At 41.9% G+C, this 22,027-nt stretch overlaps 1 protein-coding gene across 4 annotated transcripts in view; it reads left to right on the top strand.

The window, feature by feature from the left end:
* Window positions 1-22,027, top strand: part of LOC140255477 (BEN domain-containing protein 5-like) — an 812,733-nt gene that overhangs the window by 727,999 nt on the left and 62,707 nt on the right. For 3 of the 4 annotated variants that reach the window (XM_072343116.1, XM_072343117.1, XM_072343122.1), the window contains one exon: window positions 3,667-3,829. In XM_072343116.1, coding sequence (XP_072199217.1) covers window positions 3,667-3,829 — 163 coding nt within the window. Of the gene's footprint in view, window positions 1-3,666; window positions 3,885-22,027 lie in introns of those variants that run through there. The other variant, XM_072343118.1, reaches the window with a different exon arrangement.

Genomic DNA, 22,027 nt, shown 5'->3' with positions numbered 1-22,027 from the left:
GCCTCCTCTGATTTTGTACTTTTTGCTGCTGCTGCTGTTGACACTCCCATGCGATTCAGCCTCAGAGAAATAAATATTTGTTTAGCTGTTCTCCTGCTGTGCCTGCTCAGTGCATTTGCTTAATGATGACTTCAGTTCAGCTTTCCAAGGGTTTTAGAGCAATAGATTCTCCCAGAGAGAAACGTTAGACTCATTTTCAGACATTGGTACCTACATACTTTCCCCATCTTGTCGCCCCTTCTTCCCCAGAGGAAAGTTTGATTAAACAATTGTGCATGCAAAAGGCTATTTCCTTGCAATAATAATACATGGATTTTATCCTCTGTGTTTCAGCATTATCAGTTGCCAAGATCAGTTCTGGTGAGGAATCAGTGCTTACATATTTTTCCATTCCACTTATCTTGAGTTGAGACAGTGAGTAACAGATTGAACTCGAGCAAGAGCCTGCTGCCTGACCTTGCCATTATTTGAATCTTCTTGAATCTGGAATTTTCTTCTAACACGTCAAATCGTTTTCTTGCTTGTAACATTGTTCTAGAGCCAAGCCCAAACCACTGTTTCAAAACGTGCATGTGTTGATACTTGGAAGGGTTACTTCATATTTCACTCAACCTGCTTCAGTCAAATGAGAGATCTTCCTTTCTACTCAAGGTTCTTTTTTTTTTTTTCCCCTGTGGGAACTGCAGCACTACCTGGCAAGGAAATGAACAGATGATTTAATTCATGCCATTGCCATTATTTGAATTAATTTTGCACAGGTGAAAACAGAACTTTTCTTTAAAAAGAAAAGAGAAAAAGACAACACCATATAGCATTATAAAAAAAAAAAAAAAAAAAAAAAAAAAAAAAGATCCAAACTCTGGAAAGATCCAAATTTTGTTTTCTTTCCTTGGCCGTCTTAAAATCCTTCTTCAAATTACTTAAACCACTTACAATTCACCTCTGGAATATGGCAAGTATAATTTTGCCAATGACTAGATCCAACTTCTGAGCTATTTTCTGCCAGAAAGCAAAAATCTCTTCAGTGAAGTAATATACCAGACTCTCTTCATCTATTTGCAGCTGATGAGGTTTCAGCTTATAGCAGAGATTGTTTTTTATTAGACTCTGAGTACACGACCTGGCACTTGTGCAGCTGAGTTTCATCTGACTACTATCACTTTGGTCCTTAAAGTCATCCCACTGCTTTTTTGTACGATATTCAGAGCCTCCTCCATAATGATGATTCATTCCACAGTGTGTCATCAGCAAATTTTGTTGGCATGGTCCTCCTTTACTGTGCCAAGAACTGTGATGAAAATATTATGTAAGATTTATATCATCTCTGAGAAATTCAACTAGTAGCCTTTATCTAGTTTGACTGAAATTATAGGAATTACAGCTGGAAAAGGACCTCAAGTCCAAACTGGATCCCAAAGAAAGATGAATTGTACTTGGTAGATACTTGTCCAATTTGTTTGTAAGCATACTATCTCCATAGTGACAATAAGTACCTAAGTATTTTTGTCCTAATGCCTGTCCTGAATCACTTCTCCAACATTTCCATTGTTTTACTTCTGCTGAGCAGAGCAATCGACTTAGCTCATTTTTATCGTGAGTGATGCTTGCACTCACAAACCACAGTAACTGTCTTCTGACACATTATCTTCTTCACACACCCAAATTCACCAGCTGATGCTTTAGTACATTAAATGTTCCACCACAGACATTCATTTGAATGTGAAGCTTTATCCACTGAAATCAATGTACTTTTGCATTATGAGGAAATCTCCAGAGTATGATCATTTATTTTCTGTTTCTGATCTTAACTCAAGGTACAGCTTCCTCCAGTTTCAGGGTCTCGGTCTTTTGAAGGCTTCTATTGCAGGAGGTCAGAAAATTCCCTCTTCTAGACTTCCTCTAGTATTTTATTCCATACAAGAAATTAACAATTCACTGTCCCATCAGTCCTTAAGAGTGTTTTACCTCCTTGTCCCGCAAGTATTCATACCATCCTCAAAGATTCTGCCATGCAGTTTGAAGGAAATAAATAGGATGTGTATATAGCAAAATAAATTCAGTGTACCTTTTACTGCAATATTATGTTACTGCTAAGGCAATATCACATTTAGAAGGTCCTACATATAATGCTAATAAGAAACCCAATTCCATCTTATTCTAATTAACCTGGAAAGCCTTCCTTTTTATAACATGAGAGACTTCAAAACATTCTGAATGCTAATAAGCCTACAGGTATTTCCATTCTTCATATCTTTTGGTGTACGCTATTCATCAAGAATTGTTGCTCATTTCAGTGTTAGTGTGATTCTGTTGTCTATAGAATTTTAGCATTTTGAATGATTGCATCTCTTGTTTGTTTTGTTTTGTTGCCTTTTTTATAGACAAGATAAAAAGTCTTATTTTCCCTGGTTTTGATACATCCTAATATTATGTTAGTAAGAAAATATGCAAGTCTTAAGGTTCAATCAGAGAACTCTGGGTTGCTCAGATAATTCACTATGTGAACAATGACTGAACTGTAAACTATATGCTGAGGGTTCTTTTTGCTTCTCTTTTCTCTGGCAACTTGCAAGCCTTAAAGCAGGAGATATAAAGGCTTTTCATGCAACCAGATCTATGAAGCTTAGGGTTTTTTTGTTGTCTTTTTCTCCCCTTAGAGATCATTAGGTGATGCTTAACCCAAAGTGACTCAGCCTAGAGGTTATTAAGGTCCGGTAACCAAAATGAAATCAAATTCCATTTTTATGTCTAGTTGGTAGGAACATGGTCTGAAATGTTGATTAGCCTGATGGTGAGCTCCACTTTAGTACCCATATAGAATCATGGAATCATCAATGTTGGAGAAGACCTCCAAGATAATCCAGTCCAACCAGTCCATTTACTATGGATATTTCCCCACTAAACCATGTCCTTTACTGCCATGCCTTCAAAAGAGAGCTAAAACTCATTTTTGGAAATACTTGGAATCCTCCCCTACACCCCTCAAATGAATAGTCATAAAGCCGCATGGTTCTTAAAATCAGTTCTTCTGTAATAGCACAAAATACTGTGTTTAACACTGTGCTACTAGTGCTGTAAAACAGCACAGTATATTTTTCCACCTAGAGATCAGCACCCAGCTAACACTTAAGTTAGTGAAGTGGAAATTTGTGTGACCTAATTTAAGAACCACTCAAATGTCCTAGGTGAGAAAGTTCCACAGTGATGTAAATAAGGCTGTATTTCTACTTTGCTTAAAGAGTCCAGGCTGGTGAGAATTGTTGTAGGACAGGAGAATGAAGTAGAAAGAAGAAACCCGATATCCAAATAATTTTCATGGCTTAGCTTTTGAAATGAAGGGTCAAAAGTGTCCCTTTTTGTCACATACATGCAACAGGCTTTCTCTAAGTGTTATCCACAAGGGGAGAAGAAAAGCTAATCTTACTTGTGAACTGAGATTAATTTTGTGAAAGTTTGCAAGGCCTTATTTATAGTTCTGTGTGCCAGATACCTATTTCCATTAATGGTCTCTCCATCCCACCATTGAAAAAATATTGCATTCTCAAATCATGTAATTGAGATTTGGCAATGTGAATTTCACTCTTCTATTTTAAGAGTCTGCTTCTCAACCCTTCCCTCGTTCCACTCACGAACTCTCTTCGTATTGTTGTGTTCTTTCCCTGGCAGTCCAGCACATCCTTCAACCGAGATGCTGTGAAAGCAGGGACAGGCCGGCGTTTTCTTGGTGGGCTGTTAAATGATACGTCCTACTGCTACACCCTGGAAGTCTCATTCTACAGCTACATCGTGGGTGGAACTACTGCTGCTGTCCCTTACACAGAAGAAGCATGTATCCTTTTGAGATCCTGTCTCTTCTTGCAGTGCACGTGAACTGAGCACTTAAGGTAAATACTTCTATTTCAATAAGAGTTTGCTGAGATAGGGACACACAAGTGGAAATGTGAGTCTGCTCCTGATGCTTTAATTTCCCTCATATTGATCCTCCATACTGTGGAAATTCAAGAAGAGAAAGGCACGTTAGATCAAATAAACCATTTCCCTCTTGTAGGAGATTGTCTCACACACTTATTATGGAAACTAGTCCTGGAGAGCCTCTGATCCATTCCTTTCCACAATCTTCTATTTCTTTCTTCATTTCTCTCCTTATTCTCTCATTATACCTGCGTTTGTATTATTGTTTTAATAGCAAGTTGAAAGTGCATCTTTGGTACTGAGTTACAATAACTTCTCTGCCTTTGAACTGCAGCCAAAAGGCTCTAAAGGGTTCATTAGGTTCTGCAGCTGCCTCAGGGCCAGATCTTTAATACTGGTTGACAAAGAAATGGAAAGCGAGCTCTACAAATAAAGCTGACAAAGTTGTCTGCATTTTTGAGGACTTGTAGGTGCAATGTCTCACTGTTCAAAAGGCACAAATCCATCTGGCTATCTCACTGTATCCAACAGTTTGTAGAATTCTGGTTTTATGACCTGTTTCTTTTTTTTTTTTTCTTTCTTTTTTGCCACGGTCCTCAGTCAAATAACCAGTGCCTGTACTTTGAGCCTCAGTGTCTTGTTTCATTTTGTCATTTATCTGGGTAGCTATTGGAAAATAATTCTGAATCATTTGCGTGGTTATTTTCTGATTTAGCGTTTCCAAGGAAGGTAAAGGCTGAATATATTAAGGTGACTTAGAAGTCTTGAGCATTTGGAATATAAAGTCATTTTTTTCCCAGTAATTTTAACCATCATGACTGCGTCTTGCCACTGAGGGCAACATTTTCATGTTGGTTTAGATATTTATTTTCTTATGTTGGTACTTTGGCCTTCTAAGACATATGCCTTATTTTCACTTTTAATTTTCCTCCTCACTTAGCACTCTTTGTACTGACAACTGCTTATTTATCATCTTTTTTTTATCAAGAATAGCTTGGAAGGAGTGAGAAGAGCCTCTATACAAATGAGATCATTCCCTTGAGTATGTTTTTCTTGATGACTTGCAGGTCGTGCTGGCTTAGTTTCTTTCTCCAGAAGGATTCCAGAAGGCTGTCTGCCCGTGTCATATGCTTTGCTGTCATTTTGCCCTGGTAGTTTTTTATTATTTCCTTTCCAATGGGATTCAGGAGGGCTACTTACGACAACTCTTCCTCAAGTGTGCAGTTTCCTAGTTAGAGAAAGAAATGGAGCTGCTTGAGGCAGACTCTGGTCTTGTTTGCTTTAGCACAGGAGTGGTTGGATTTATGCAGCCTGTATCCTGGCAAGGGAGAAGTTTTCATCTCACAGAAGTGTCTGTAACCAAGAGTAAAACAATTGCAGAACGTTCCCATTTAGCCTGAACAACTTTTCCAAGCTATTTGCAAGTCAGTGATTAATTAATGCTCAGATTTTTTAATGGACCTGAACCAAAGGCACAGACAGTCAACTCACATTGGCCTCCAAGGACAGGCGTGCTTCTGTTAACTATCTAGCTACATGCAGACAGCAAGTCAAGCAAATAAATGAAGAAAATGTCGTGAGCTCAAATACTGTGAACTGATAGGGAAAGTATTCAGGAAATCTGCCTTCAAAGACTTATTTCTTAGGACTTGTAAAAAAGTTATTATTTATTGTGATGAATATCCCGTAGTGATGCTATTGGTTTGTGGGATTATTTTTGCTGTTGTAGTTGTCTTGATGTTTTGTTTTTGGTAGTTCAGTTGGGGTTTTTTTATTGTTGTTCAGTTTTTTGTTTTGTTGTTGTTGTTTTTAATAGAACCTGAATCAGGATGATGGAAATGCTCGAATTTCCTCAAAATTACAGGCTGAGATTCAACTTCTGTGTTAGGGAACCCACAGAATTTATGCAACCCACAGTCATGAACAGAGACTACAGAGACCATACCCCGTATTCAGAAGTGAGCTACACTGGCTCATTGAGAATCTACAAAAATATTCATCTAGCCTAAGATTTTCCTAGAGTTCCCTGGTAGAAATAAACCCATCTGACAGGTGAGAAAACTGAATAAACTGTGAATAGTCTTCTGTTTGCACTGGTGGCATGTAATCCTACCTGTCAGCTTCTTTCCTTTACAGCATTCAAGGCAAATAAGATCAAAGTACCACCCCCCCCTTTCATGACACTGTGAAAGTGTATGACTTTTTTTTTTTAATCTTTTCGTGTTCCTTGAGGGTTAGGAGCTACACCACAACCTCTACACAAGCCTGTATTAGATACGTTTCTTCATTGGATAAGAATATGCATTTTGTTCAGACTTGCACCACTGAAGTACAGCAATTATAGAAATAAATGGATAAACAGCTTACATACAAGAAAATGGGAGACAAATATTCAGCGTAACAGCATTATTTCAATTCTGATGTTGTCAGAATGGTACCTCGAAGATTCAGCATTTAGGTGATTGAATCTGGTTTGTTCTATAAAAACAAATGAAATCTGGGAGTGAAGGACTTTCCATCAGTCTGTGCAGAGGGTTTATGTCTTGGGATCTCTGTGGTGGAATAACAGCATTCTGTGGAACGTTGAATTTCTGTTCTCTTCTAAAATAAAGAGAGCTAATGTGTTTATTTGAATGTCTTAGGCCTCAATTAGCATTATATCAGTGATATTTATTGCTGGAGTGCCTCTTGTGCTTTGCACTGAGAATATTGCATTAGGTGTGACTTCCTGAACATCCTGTTACACATTCTTTCAGAGGTTCGTATGTACCTGGTGGGTCTGTGCCTAACTGAAGTATACCTGGATTACAAGAAACATTAGGAATCCATTCTATAAGCCTGGCTCTGTAGAATATCCTGTGATAGCATGCTGTAGATAACAGTGAATGGGCTGTGTTTTGAAGCCATAATAAGAGGATTGTAAGCTTGTCAGTTTGTTGCATGGAAGTAAGTGGACAGAGAAATGTTTAAAACCCTTCTCACACACACGCACATTTGGTGGTAACTGATTAAAAAGGCAGCATAGCAACAGTTTGCTCAGCACAAGGTAAAGAAGCTTTAACGTTAGCTGATATGCTTCCATTAAATACCATGTTTTACTAGGTATTTACTGGGCTTATGACATGAGGCATGTAAACTGTTCCATAGCATTCACCACCAGCAGCTCAGCTGCTGAGCTTTCTTAGGTACACAACAGCCTCATAGCTGGGCAGGGAGCAAAGGATAAAAGAGGGGGAGGAAGGATGAATCCGCAGCTGCAGGACTCTGAGCGCTGCTGATAGCATACCCAGAATTGCTTTCCTCAATAGCTGCTGATCAGCAGCTGTCACAGCCTGACCTAAGAGTGGCCACTAAAGGAGCCTTGCATCAACAGTTTTCACATCTATTGGGTTCATTTTTTTTAGAGCGCTTGAACTGGATCCCTGCTGCACAGCAGGCATCCCTTAAGAGAGCATAAAAGGTTTCACTCCTCCTGAGACTTGCCAAGAAGTAGCAGACGGAAATGATGGACACAAGGAAAGAACTGGTGTGACTGTAGCCTGGTAGCTGTAGGGAGAATAATCAAGATGGGTGGGTGCCACAATTATCAGCATATCCTTGACTTCAGTGTGTATTATCTTTATGATAAGCTTTCCCTAGGTAGGGTAGGAGAGGCCCCACCCAAAGACAGGCATTAAATCATCTATTTAAATAGACCTACTGTTGACATCACTTCTGAGTGGAGGAGCTTGGAACCCTGTACCGCGGGTCTGATGGAATAGTTCTCCTTTTTATGGCTTTTCTAAGTATGTAGGTTTACTTCAAGGAATTTGATGATACTTCTTTTGTTTAAAAAGAAACAAAACTATGCTTTGGAATCACATTTGAAGAAGAAATAGACATTCTTACTGTTATCTCAAGATAAGTCTTATCACATTACAAACAGTTGAGAAATGAGCTTGATACTTTAACACTGTAGCTGAACCGATTTGTAAAGGTATGACTTGTTTTTGCCATTTCACTGTAAATGTTGAACTGTAAGCTTTGTTTTCATTAAACAGGGTATAGCTGCACTGCTGAACTCTTGTGTTTATGGATGTAGAAGACATCTTTGTGGCTACATCTTGTGTGCACACTTGTCAGCACATGCAGAATGACAGCTTGGATTGGTTGGAGTCTCTTGAGGTGTCTAAGAGGTAATTGAATCTTGGACTATTGGGACAGCTGGGACCCAGTTGGCTTTACTCTTCTTCTTCAGGCTATCAGCCTATTGCTTGACCTCTGGGGACTTCAGAAGTTAAATCCTCTGGAGGAAAGAGTCATTAGCTTATATGCAGATTCTTCTTACAGAGTACGTGGATCTCAGTGAATGCCTGTCCAGGGGAACAGAAATCTGTATGCAAACAACAATTATAGTATAGGCATTTATAACTTTTAGAGCTTCATTTGTCTGCTAGTCCTTTAGGGCAATGTATTTGGCTATTTGTAGCTTTTTTCTTTTTTAGCAGGTGCCTGCCTTGATCCTCACAGCTGCATTAGCAGTATCCTTAGAAGATCCTAATGCCAGATTATAACCCTTTCAGGTTCATTCCCACCCAGTAAAGTCAACACTACTAGCAAAAGCCAGTGAGATATGCAAGGCTATGATGATAAATCCAAGGGAGCTCCTCAGAGGTTACCCAGCATGGCTTACGTTTGAACTCAAGATAGAACTTGTTGCCACGATGATTTCTAAGTCAGGTGTATAGTCAGAAAAAGACCTCCAGAGGTCTTCTTCTTTATCCTTCTTCTGTTAAGCTCCTAGAAAACAGGCTCCTTTCTGTGTGTTGGGGGGGAGGGAATAGAAAAAAAAAGAAAGAAAAAAGGGAAAAAAAATAGCATTAATCCTGGTTCTGCGTAGATTTCCCTAAGAGTGACCTCCTTGCACATCATCAGTATTTGATTCTTTCTCAATACCATGTTTTCGGCTGTCTTTGAGGAAGGAAAACAAAATCCTCTTTCAAATCCCCAGTCTGTGTGAAAGAGTGTCAAGGTTTACAGCCACAATTTCAAATGCTCTTAATATTACTGGAAGCATAGAGTTAAATTATAGAGTTGTAAAGTTACTTTATAGTGATAATGCTGTCAAGCATCAATATCTCTGCCCCAGGGCACCATGGAAACTCAGTTAATGATATAAGAAGCTGATATTTTTCAGAGTTGCAGCTGTTGGCTCATACCCAGAAGGAATCCGTGTGTTTGTTCATATCAGGTATGTACAGGGGAACCTGCTCAAAGGAAATTAAGAAAAGGAGAAAGTCTGTTTAATGAAGTGCAGTGTAACCAAATTGAAAAGCATCGCATGGTGTTGCTGTATTCACACCTCTTTCCTCAATACAGTGGACAGTGCTGTAGAGAAATACTTTAAGAGGAAGAGCTGGGGGGGTGAGGGGGTGTATGTTTGGAAGTAGGCTTGTTTATCTTGTTGCCTGTAGCACTGACTGTATCAATCTATGCAGACACCATCTGGGAGTGTCAGTAAAAAAATGGAAATTAAGGCAAGTGACTACAGTCAAGTTAGGAATATCTGTAATTTTTGCAGTGGATTTCTTAGCGGGTGTATCCCAAAGTGCTTTGATAGCCTCAGATGAAAGATGCTATAAAAGTGCAAAGCGTTGTTATAAAGGTGGGGATTTATTTATTTATTTATTTTCTTTTAAAGAAAGATCTATTTTATTTTATTTTTTTCAGAAGTATAGAATATCAGTCTTGGAAGGTATCTTCAAAGCATTTCCTGAGGATTTAACCATATGATTCCTGTTACTTTTTGGCTGGGAGCCAGGAACCAAATACCACGCATGTGAGTTGGAAACGGTCTTGCAGTTAGCAGCTGCATTCAGAGCTGTCTTATGTACTTGGTCCATTTCTCCTCATGTCCAGGTGCTCTGCATACTCTCTGTTCAGTAAGCATTCATTTGGCTTTCTGGCAGGAAGGAAGGCAAGCAGGTCAGACTTGAGAGCTGTCAGTATATACAAACCTAGTTGGGAACAGGGACCTTGTGGACATTAGAAGCAGAAGCATCTTACAGAAGCACACATGCAAATAGTCTCCTTGCTTTCTGCCAGCTGTGCTGACAGAGAATGTGCTCTTTGGCCCAGGTAGGGCTGTATCTAGTGACATGGGAAGACTGATACATATGAGCTAGCCAAGATGAAGAAGCCCTACTCCAAAAATGATCTTATATCCAATTCAGCCTTTGGGGTTTCTCTTGAGAGACTGCATGCTAACTCGTGCCAGACTGCCACTGAGGCTTTACTGATTGAAATCCTCCCCAGTGCTTTCCATCCGAGCTATCAATGACTCGTTGCTATAAGACCAGATAAACTAGTGGACCGTAAGCACAAAACTCTATAATTCAGAGTGTTTTTGTTGGTGGTATAAAAAAAAATCATTTGCCTGTTAGTAATAAATGTTGCTACATTTTTCCACTACTATTTCTTTTACAAATAACTTCATCCAGGCACAAGTGATGCTTTCACTGAATGGTTAGAAGGTTGCTTTACATGAAGGACTGCAGAGTTGTGGCTAATATAAACAAAGGTAAAGCTCCCTCTAGGCACTGCTGTCCCTTTTGGTACTGGCTCAAGTTCTTGACTGTTTCTCTTCTGGACTGTCTTTTCTGTAAACTTGTATTTTTCCATTGTCTTATAAGCAACTTTGACAAAACTAAGCATATGGAACTGATAGCGAGGCTCTTGGGTACTCAGAGTGCTATACAAATGCTATTAGGCACGTAGTTAAAATAATTCTTTGGTAAATGTTAAATTCCTATTAGTAACACTTGCTAAACTTAAGTGCAAAGGAAAGGGCAAGGCTAATCTGAAAGGCAATGGGGAGCAGGGCTTAAAACATATTAGCAATTTGTTGGAAATGTCTGAGGGGAGTGGTTAATATGACTAAAGAGTAACATCTGTGGGTTGAAGATTGAGGTTGGGAGAGGGCTTCGGCTAGTGATGTGCTTTGGAGCTTTCCCAAATGTCAATGGGAATGAGAAAAAGCCATTCAGAGTGAGGCGTTTTTCAAAATGCAATAAACAGAAAGAACTGCTATCTCCTCGATAGGCTTGTGTGCTTTCCTGCCAGCCCATAGTGGTGGTTATGTGTATCTCCATGCTTGCAATCTTTTCCGTCTTCTCTCTCCTCGCTTCTGGCTGGGTCTCCTGCTCAGTGCTGATCCATCTTAGTTGTGGCTTTAGGTCATTACCACTACCCCTTGCAACTGTGTCTCCATGACTTCTGGTCGTCTCATCTGATTTTTCGCATTGTTCAGACACACCCAATCTCTGCTTCTTACCCACTGTCTGCTTTCTTTCAGTGAAAATATCGCTTCTTTCTTTTATATATATACTTTACACCTAGAGGCTCAGCAGGGCCTTTTGTGATTAAAGGGAATTCTAGGGCAGAAGCAGAAGCTATTTTTTAATACTACTTCCTTAGTTCCTCATACCAATTTCCTGAAAGGGAATCAGAGATAAGTTTTAGGGAACTCAGCAAAGAAATCAGCGTCTTGCTGTATGTGTATCTGTCTGTCTCAGTTGCTTGACCAATTGCAACCGAATTTGACAGTGATGAAGGTCTCAGAGATATTACATTCCTACAAGTTTCATGACAAATAGCTGCCTGAATGAGTACAGAGACCAAAATTAATCTCTCTGGTAGAGACAGCTTCATCTCTATTGTTAGAAACCAGAGGAAGACAGTAGGCATGAAAGTCAAGGAAACAGATCCCACATCTTGTTACCTTCCTTGCCTGTCATTAATGAGGAAAGACCTCCCTTCACTTTCCTTTTCTCTACAAATTTTTATCCCTAATATCTCTGAAATCCTTAACAAAGGATATCTCATCGTGTGCTGGGAAGCAGATACCCCTTCTCCATCAAGCCACTGTTGAAAGGAGCGAAAAGCCCGAAAGATACAATGCACAGGTGAAATAAATACCCATTCAAGCCAAGACCACTGCACACTCACCCCAAGCCAACAGCTTTTCTTGTAACTAAGAAGTGACACATTGTCCAGGGTCCAGATCAGAAAAGTCTAAACATGCCTCAGTCAGAGACTAAAGATAATCTGTAGCTTTAAAGTAGTGTTCGGAAGAGTCACCTTTGTGTTTCTGTAAGAGCAGGACGAGCTGATTCTTCGCTCATGTCTCTTCTCTTAACAGAAATGCCCAGAATCAGCTCAGATCAAAATCAGTCCTCTGCTGTGTCTTGTTTCTGACAGAGACCAAAAGCAGATGCCTGAGAATATAGTAATAGAATAAGCAAATAATGATACATCCCCTGAACATTCTCCCTTCGAGAACTGCTTTGAGCAATTAGTGGCTTAGAATACCAGAGCTAGAGATGTTGATTATTACCTGTAGTAACACTCAATGGATGTCTCCAATGAACCTGTATAAATTTTTAGTGTCCATAGCACTTCTTGCCAGGGCTTTCCACAGCTTAGCGCTGTCTTGTTTGTTTTAAGCCTACCACCTGCAGGCATTATTTTTTGTGATTCCTTATTGCTACACCGGAAGTGGCACTGATGCCATCTGCTCTCCTCATTTTTTCATGTTTGAAGCCTCCTAGCTGACCTGGTTATTCTCTGAGTACTTATCCTGTACACTGTGAGTGGAAGAACATTACTAGATCAAAATCATTCTTTCATTTCTGGAGTTGATATATCGTCTTAACACATTCTTTCCAGGTATCCACGACCATATGAGTTGCTAAGCAATGGAGAATTAAATCCAGTGACTCCAACAGCAGGGTTTGTATTTGCTGTACATTGTGACTATTGCTTGTGCTTAGGATAAAGATACAAGCACCAACATAAAAGATACGGTTTTCAGGTTCAGAGTATATGCTGCAATCATTATGTGTCCAGTTCCTCATGTGCTTAACCATCTGTCTGTGTTCTGCTGTACTTTCCTATTTCCTAAACTTGAAGGGGATTCAAAGTCTGTTAAGATTATTTAATTTCTGTTGATCATACATTGGAGTGTTGGTGAAGAGAGCCCAGGAACCAGCTACTGCTGAGGGAATACGTGGCTTTTGAAAACTACTGTATTAAAGCAACATCCCAAATACCATATTTTCTGTCACTATGTTTGGTGTGCATCACTCTTTCTCAGCAAATCAGCTCCTGGATTGCATACTCCCACAGTCAGGTTTTGTGTATGGTTCTGTCAGACCAGTTATTTCTTTTTCCAAAACTAAGCAACTTTTATTAAACCTGATGCTGTCATCTGATGCCACAAAAGACCAAATGATAAGTGACAGCCCATTTATCCTTTCTTCATTCCCCAGTCCCTTAGAATTCCAGCTTACAGGTTGGCTACTTGAGATCTCTTGTGTAGAAAGGAGGGATCTGTGGGCATTAGATTGTTGCATGTAGCAAAAGCTATCTGTAGGTAGTTGGCTGAAACGGTGTTGGAGGATATGCATAAAGTGATGTATTTTTCATTGGAATTTTTCAAGGTCTGATAAGTGGTTGGTTCTGGTGGCAGAATACAGCCTCAAACTCCTTGTTTTGGATTGTGTGGCAGTAATAACTCACTTGGAGAAGCAGCCCATGACTGTCAGTTAGTGGTCATCCACTCTCAGATTCTTGCTGTGATATCCATGAGGATGTGTGGATTGGCCCTTCCTGGGCCAATAGAGTTATCATCCTCGTGCCCCTTCTTCCTTGCTTAATGATTCCTGTTTGCATCACATCCTTCATGTGTCTGCCAAGTAGAATTTGTTGCATTGACTTTCTTTCCAGAGCCTGCCTAGAAGGGCAGCCTTCCTTCAACCAGGATGCAGAAAAGGACCTGTGTCTCCAGAACCATCAATATTTTTCTTGAGATGATAAATGAACTGCCAATAAACTGAGGCAGCTGCCAGATTTCTCTGAGAAACAGATCTTTAGTCCCAATTTATCCGTGCTTGGTTTATTTATGTGTCTGGAAACTTTGGAGATGTAGAGGACTAGCCACTCCAAGGGAGACACTGAGAATTAGGTGGTACAGATAGGATTTATCATAGGGAACACCAGAGAAAAGAAACTAAATTTGCTGTATCGTTCCATTTGTTTTTTTCTCTATCTCTTTTGTTCTTTCTTGCCCATGATTCTGGGGTTGTTGCTGTTGGCTTTTTTTTGCACAATGTCTGAAATTTGTGTTGCTGGCAAGATTTTTTCAAGGATACAAAATATGTTTGGAGGGATGTATACTCATATATGTGCTCCTACAAGTAGGTTTTGTAAGGAGATCCATCTTACATTGAAGCGACTGGTACAATTGGAAAAAGGCAGCCTTAGTCTTTAGGGTCCTTTTGATGGGCAACCAGAGTGTGTGTATGTTGTACATATTGACTCCATTGAGCTCAATTTTTTGGTTCCAGCCAAAAGTGACAGAGAAACAGAGTTCTCAGAGGTATTAAGTTTGGGCAAGATTTCTAAATATAGGTAGCTGAGCAAAAGAGAGACTCAACTAAGGCCTGTGCTGAGGGAAAGGCTGGATGGAGTTTAAATGTTATTATGCACCAGAAAGTCTTGTACTGAAGGACGTGGTTCAGTGGGAAATACTGAAGATAGGTGGACAGCTGAACTGGATGATCTTAGAGGTCTTTTCCAAGCTTAGCGATTCTATGATTCTTTTATGGGGGCAGGTGAGAATTTCACTTGGCACATAATCCGTTTTACTGGAATAATAACAAGAGTAGGGACAGGATGTAATTTGTTGTGTTGTAGGTGGGGCAATTAATTGCTATTTCAAAATAGACCTGTATGACCTGACTGCTCAGGCTCAAGGTCTTTGCACGGTGAGTGTAACCTTCAGCAAGGTCAAGGCAGCACAGTCAGTGTGGATGAGCACTCAAGGCCCTCTCTGAAGAGGACTGCAGAGGCCCAGCAGCCTGCTGCCTCTTTGCACCTCGCAGTACAGCCAGGTTGGGTGGAATAAAGTGGTTTCCCCATCCCCAGATCCCTGCCTGGGTCAGCACCAGCAGCACAGATCGTGTTGCCTGTAGCTCAAGTGCCCTCTTCTGGCATGAAACGTTTCATTCCTCAATGGCACGCAACTGAAGGGAAGGGGATGTTTTTTTCTGATGGTTGCTGAAATCAAGAACAAAGCAGGCTTTCTCTTCGTTTTTTTTCCACTCTATGTCCTGGCTTGGCAGGGTATAGAGGTCAGTGAGAAGCCTTCCTGCTGTACTAGCCTGGCTGTGTCACAGCACATCTTGGTGGGACAGTGCTATAATGAGATCTTGTTTGCATCTCTGAGGTCATTAAAAATGCTTGTTTTCTCCTTTGTATGTTTTGTTTCACTTTGTTTTGCTTTCCTGCTTTGTCTTTAGCTGGTATAAATCTGGAGATATGTTGATTTACACCAGATGAGAATTTGAAATCCTTCTCCTGCTTATGGTTTCTGCTCTCTGCTGTATATAAATCATATGTTGTCTATTCTTGACCTGTTGATGTCAATAGTTTTCACTGTGGATCCCTTTGGGATCCCAAGTTGACCTGTATTGATTAGGAGAGAATGCTCCATGATGAAATGTGAGGAGAGGAGAACGTGCAGCTACTGTCAGAGGAGTTCCCACACTGAGCACTCCGAGGGGAAGGGAAAGTTTGATACACTTGTTAATGTGAATTCAAGGTTAGCAGTAAACAGCACAGCAACTGCATCTGTCTGTGGAAGGATTTAAACTCAGCCTTTAATAAGAAAAAGGAGTTTCCTGCTCTGCTTTATTGCATCAGTTACTGTCAGGGGCCTTTGCATGTGCTGTAAATTTTTCTCAATATTTAAGGAGCATTTCAAGCTATAATTGATTATAGATGAATTTGTGTTATAAAGTAGGGAACAATAGGTTAAGGCATTTACACCATGAAACGATTCTGAGCCTGATTCCTATTTAGATCCTTTATAGCAGAAGGGTAGTGGCTTCCCCCCATCCCCCCTCCACTCCCAATAACAAGCATTGTCTCAGCTATTGAGTACAGTGCTGTATTAATCATTCTGTACTTACTGTAGGCTCTTTGAATGCATATCCTTCACACACAAGCTAGATTGCCATAAGCCAGTTTGAGAATCACAGATACAACTTGCACTGCCCTCCACTGGGTTTGTGAGGAGTGAAAGGAGCCGGAATCAGGATTGCCAGGTTTTGCAAAGCGCCGAGCTGGAAACAGAGCTTCTCCTTTCAAGGTGAAAAGGACAGAAGAGATTCTAGAGGTTTTGGTCTGCTTGAGGCTCTTCTTGCAGTGGTCTCTGCTCTATTACATGCACTTTAAAACTGCCATATGCTGACATTGTTTCTTCATGGTCACTTTGCTATTAGGTATTTAAACGAGATCTCCGGACTGAGGTTGAGGAAATGTGATTTCTAATCATGCAGTTTTATTTTAACTCCATGCCTGTGTTTTTCCCTGAGTCCTGAGTGCTTAAATAATGTTTGAACGGAGACAGTCTGTGACTCTGCACAGCATCTGGCTCAAAGAAATCATGTTCTTGTTAACCACACCAAACCCAGCAGTGCAGGGAGGTAAGGACACATATCAAGAAATGAGATATGAGACAACCTAAGGGTTCTCAAGCCAACACATGTTGGGATGTTTCAGCAGTTAATGTGAACAGAGGCAATTGGAAATAACAGGTAGTGCTCAAGACTTACCTTATGACTTTCAAAGGGATTATCCTTTGTATGATAGAAGGATAAAGCGAACATGCTTCTCTTCCAAGGTTTCATTTTAAAGCTACTACACAGCATGGGAAAAATATATACATGGATCTGTGTGTGCATTAGATACGCATACATAACAGAACTTTTTTCTTTCAGTATGTTCTCAAGATTCATGAAGCAAATGAATTATGACAGAGAGAAACTCTCAGGTCTCTTTGTGTCGGGGAGAACCAAACCACCACTGCAGGGAACAAAGGTGCCCCTCTATCAGTCCTCTGCAGACGGCCCTAGAACTGGAGCAGCCCAGAGTAATGGTGCAGAGAAGTTGGTACGATAACAAAGCAAAGCAAAGTATAACAGGATGACAGCGCAAGGCAGCAAAAATAGGTGGCTTTTGTATGACTATAATAGCACCACCTGCTTTCAGAATGTTAGTCATCCCGTAAATGTGTCCATTCCAGCGAATATCCTTGAGGGAGCTGACACAGAAATCCATAGAAACGAGGCACGAATCTGAGCAGAGACAGGGGAGAAGTGCAGAGACTCGCCAGGCTGAAAGCAACGACTGGTGGGGGAAAAGCGGGCAGCCTGAAATGTGTGGGTGTGTATGGGGTAGCTGAGGAGAAGTACGTATGTTTCTCAGAGGAAAGAATTTGCTTCCTTCCCAACACACCTCAGCTCCTGCTGCTTTCTTTGATTTTCCTCTAGTGGGGCCAATGTAGGCACTCAGTGATGATAAACAACCTGGTATTGCAGGGTGACACGCACAGTGACACGGGAATATGGAGAGAAAGAGAAGAACCCAAAAGGACAGAGTTTATGTGATATATTTACGTCCCAGGTGTGCTGTGCAGTGCAGGCACCTTGGGAACCTCATCCCAGCAGTCCTGCTGCTGCCTAGTGGGGAGAATGCCAAACCCCCCAGCCTCGCTAGCTGAAACAGCTCCCTGAGAAACGCATCCTTTTCCCGATGAGCTGTGTTTGCAGTGATCCTGGTAGGAGGTTTAAATCCTGTTTGATCAGGGCATTTGGGGTCTTTCTGTTTGGTATGTATGGAGGGTTTTGGCTTTCAGGATAGCTGTGTTCAGCTGTGAGCTCAGTCGCTGAGTCTGCCTGGCCTTGGGCAAGTCACGTAGTCTTCCTCTTGCATCTCACGATTAGAAGGCTTTCAACTGTGTGATCATAACAGGTTTGGTTTTTGTTTTTTGTTTTTTAACATTGCATTTGTGTGTGCAACTTCCTGAATTTTGCCTAAGCAAACTGAGAGCAGAAGTGATGTGCTGACACACACAGTGCACCAGCAGGGCCGTGCCTTCAGCTCCATTGCACAGGGTGCTGCTAACAGAATATCACGCTGTCGTTCTCTGCTGGACCAATGTATGGAAGGAAAAAAGGTACACTTTGCCAGAGGGATTCCTGACCAGTTACTCATTATGAGGAATCTGCATTCTGTTTGTGGCTCTGTGAAGAGCTTACAGACTTGGTGCTTTGCTCTGCCTGTCCTTTCCTCCGGCAGCTCTCTTGAATGAAAACACAGGACAGGAGGAGAAATGACGTTGTCTAGACAATGACACAGGGCTAGGACACAGTCTGGTGAGATAAAAGGAGAAGGGAACAGGCACACAGAGCAAAGTGATTTGCCTAAATCTGCACAACCAGATCTCCTGACTCCTTCACTCTCCCTCCTGTGGCTTCTCTTTAGGAGATGAAGTTGATTGATTGAAATTGCCCTTTTTACTGATTACCATTTTAATAATCTGCCCAGTAATGTCAGAAATCCAGCATGAGAGATGTTGGTGGGGTGTTTTTTTTGGTGCAATCTGTTTGTCACTTGCATTTCTTTCAGGTAGGAATCAAAATCAGACCAGTTGTGTTCTCTTTATATTTGGGTTTGTGTTCTTGTCATCCAGGCATAACACAGTGCTACTGCTGCAGCTGCATTCTCACATGACAGGGGAATATTCTTATTACAAGGAAGTGAAAATTAAAAACAAAAACACCTCCCCTCCCAAAATAAATCTACCTGCAAAAAGAAACCATGAACTCTTGGGTCTTGGGAAAATCTCTTTGTGTATCCATGTACGCTTCATCTCCTTGGCAATGGCCATTTTGTGTAACATCCCTGCTTTTTCAGTGTGGGATGGACACCCCTGTTGTCTTCTTCTTTGCCAGTTCTATTTCCTCACAAACCTCTTTGCCTGTTTTCAGTCCCTTCCTATGCCTTTTTTGACCGTAGAATCTCTAAGGAGAAGATGGCCTTTAGTGCTGACAGGGAGTCTTTGTCTTGGAGTCTTCCCGGACCACCCCGCTCCTTAAGGTTTTAAATAGGTGAATAATAACCCAGCTCCATGCCCTGGGGTTCTGATTCTTGATGGGTTTTCCCACATGCTGTCAGGCTGCAAATAAATAATACTTGCGAGAAAAAGAGACTGAAATCATCTTGGCTTCTTCCACTGAGAGCCAAATGGTGCAGCGGCCGCAATGCAAGAAGAAAGGATATTCCTGCTCCCCACTCATTTGGCTGACAGCGTAATCACTCGGAGTAATAAATCTTCACTAGCAACTAATGGAAATGCAAGTGGAATGAGAGTGCTATCAGAGGAGAAGCTGTGAGGGTGCTTCTGCCTTTGTGGAAGAGAAAAAGGGCCACAGGCTCTCCTTGCTCCTGGGTCCAAAATGGCTTCCAATGGCCACATCCATCTCATAGCTCAGCCCTGGCCCTCCCCCTGCCCCTTACCTGTGGCCTCTGTGCCCACAGCTGTGGGGCTGAGGAGCAGGGGTTGTGTGCTGACCCTGTAGTGGCCTTAATATGCACCTGAGCAGCCTGAAGAGGGGCCAGCAATAAATGGCAGAGATCTGGAGCAGCAAGCTGCCTGCTGTGCTCGCTCCTTAACCCTTTGGGAGCAAGCGCTTCCCACAGCTTCATGAGCAAACAAGGACAAAAAAAGCAAGCACAGAGCTGAAACATTTTATTTCCCCTACTGGGCCTGCCAATTAACCCTGTCAGGAGTTAGAAAACCACACTGGGCACATCAACAGAAAATGAGCTGAGGAGGGAGAGTGTTTGAGGGAAGGCAGTGCAGAGACCTAATCAGCTCCCTATCTCTTGGAAGAGCTGAGCCGTAACACAGGGACAGCAGGAGTGAGTTTGCAAACACCGTGCTTCAGAAACCGCTGCAGGGTAAAACAGCCTGAGAAGGCCAAATCCTGATGGGAGTCTGTCTCAAAGCTGTCTGACTGCTCTGTGTCTGTCCTTTTGCAAATGCCACCACCAACCTTTGGTTGCTGTATTGTCTGTGATGACTTTCATGATGGGCTTGAGGCTTTGAAGAAGGCTGGAGGGGAGAAGGAGGCAGCCGAGACCCCTCCTTGGAGCATAAGTCTTATCAGGAGTGGCTGAGGGAACTGGGATTGTTCAGTCTGGAGAAGAGGAGGCTCAGAGAAGACCTTATCTCTCTCTAAAAGGCCCTGGAAGGAGGTCGTGGTGAGGTGGGTTTTCACCTTTCCTGCTAGGTAACAGTGATAGGATAAGAGTGAATTGCCTCAGGTTGCACAAGGGGAGGTTCAAGTTGGATACTAGGAATAATTTATTTGCCAAGGGTGATCAGGCATTGGCACAGACTGCTCAGTGAGGTGGTGGAATCTCTGTCCCTGGAAGTGTTCAAGAATCATGGATATATGGTACTTAGGGACATGGTTTAGTGGGCGATATCGGTGGCAGGTAGATGGCTGGACTGAATGATCTTAGAGGTCTTTTCCAACCTGAATGGTTCTATGGTTCTCTCTGGGGGTCTGCCTGCCCGGGACTCATTCTGTTGTTGACTGGCATTGGCACTTCGTTCTCCATGTGTTTTCCATGCATTACATGAGCTGTTTGCCTCTTCCTTTGCTCCAGATAGTGGAAAGCTTGAGTTGGGCTGAAAATAGGAGCAACTGGATGAGCTGGGTGAAGCATGGTGCACACAGGATGTATTTTGAGTGTTTCCCTTTAACGATTACGAAGAGGCAGTGAACAGAGCAGAACCTTGTGCTCAGTCTCATCCAGATGGTGGTTTGGTCTGTTTGCTTTGAGGATGGTGGAGAACTGACCAGATATCAATTTGGCACCTCGGGTACAGCCTTCTCCTCCCTGACCTCTTGCTGCACCATTCACATGTCCCTGGTCCCCAACCCGCTTCCTGCTCACTGCTTTTCAGGTTCCTCTTGTGGGCTGTGAGGGCTGGTAGTGCTTTCCCTGCCTTGGCAGAAGAATAATAACATAGAAGAATAGTACGAATGGGAAAAAAAAGGCCTGTTTTGAAGTTGAGCTGTACAGAGTTAATGTTCTGACTCTCAGGCTATGAAATCAATCTTCCAGGTGAATTTGTGATCTTTCAAATTCATTTTGGGCATGATGCACATCTCAAATGGAACTGGCTGCAGTTTTTGACGTCAGTAAGTGCTTTCTTCCCTTCAAAAGAGCACAGCCTGGATTTCATCTTGTTTTTACACCTTCACTTCTCCTTGTAAGGCTCATTGTCACCACCAGGTCTGGTGTCATCCAACTGCGGCAGTGAGACCAACACTCTGTGCTGCAGAAAATCCCAGAGCACAACACTCAGCAGCTGCCAAAGCTTTCTGCTGGCACCTGCTCAAGGCAAGAAAGAGAGAAATATCACTTTGTCTGCCTCCCTTCATTGCTGCCCACCAGGAAACCAATATAGACAGCACTTTGCTCGTTTGCTTGAGAGACGTGCAGGTTAGATGAGCAAGGCAGACACCTTCAGCCTTTTTAGCCTTTTGTATAATGCATGTTCCCTTTGTCCCATTCCACTTTTACTTGTAGCATTCCTGCTGTCCCATCTCACCGCTCTCTAAGAAGCCGACAGGGAGTAGCATTTTGCTGTGCTTTTCTCCTGTGTTTTCCCACCTGCCTTTAAATTGTGTGAGTCTAATTGTTTTGGGCACTAAAGCTGATGATTGTTGCCTTTGGGCAAGCAACGAAGGGATACTTTTAGTAAGGCAGTTTTGAGGAAGATCAGGTGTTTCTGATGGTTGTTGGGACAAGTTTCCTCTCATCCCCTTCCTCCCCCTGCCTTGATTCCCTTCTGACTCAAGGGCAGCTGCTGACTCCCTGTCTCTCTGTGTAAATTGGGTTGATAATAAGTGTATTAAATCCCTTCCTCATGGAAGAAACCCTGCAAGTCAAGAATGTCAGCTTCTTGTCAACTGTCTTCTCTTACACCTGATGACTCTCTTGTCTCATTCTGTCATTGCTTGCCCCATGTTCTCCCTTGATCCACGTGCTAAAGCATGTTTCCAAGATCTGTTTCTGAGATTTCCAAGATCTGTTCCCTTAAATGCTGCTGAGTTTGTACCATTCTTTACATTTGGCAGCAAGGAGTTACACAGGTGATCAGTGCATACAGGGAACCCAGTGTGCTGAGAAAGGCCTCCTCATGAGATCAGTG

Source organism: Excalfactoria chinensis, chromosome 8 (genome assembly GCF_039878825.1).
Source record: "Excalfactoria chinensis isolate bCotChi1 chromosome 8, bCotChi1.hap2, whole genome shotgun sequence".
Classification (NCBI taxonomy): Eukaryota; Metazoa; Chordata; class Aves; order Galliformes; family Phasianidae; genus Excalfactoria; species Excalfactoria chinensis.
Note: the sequence above shows the minus strand (reverse complement) of the source record. Positions and strands in the feature narration are given on the sequence as shown.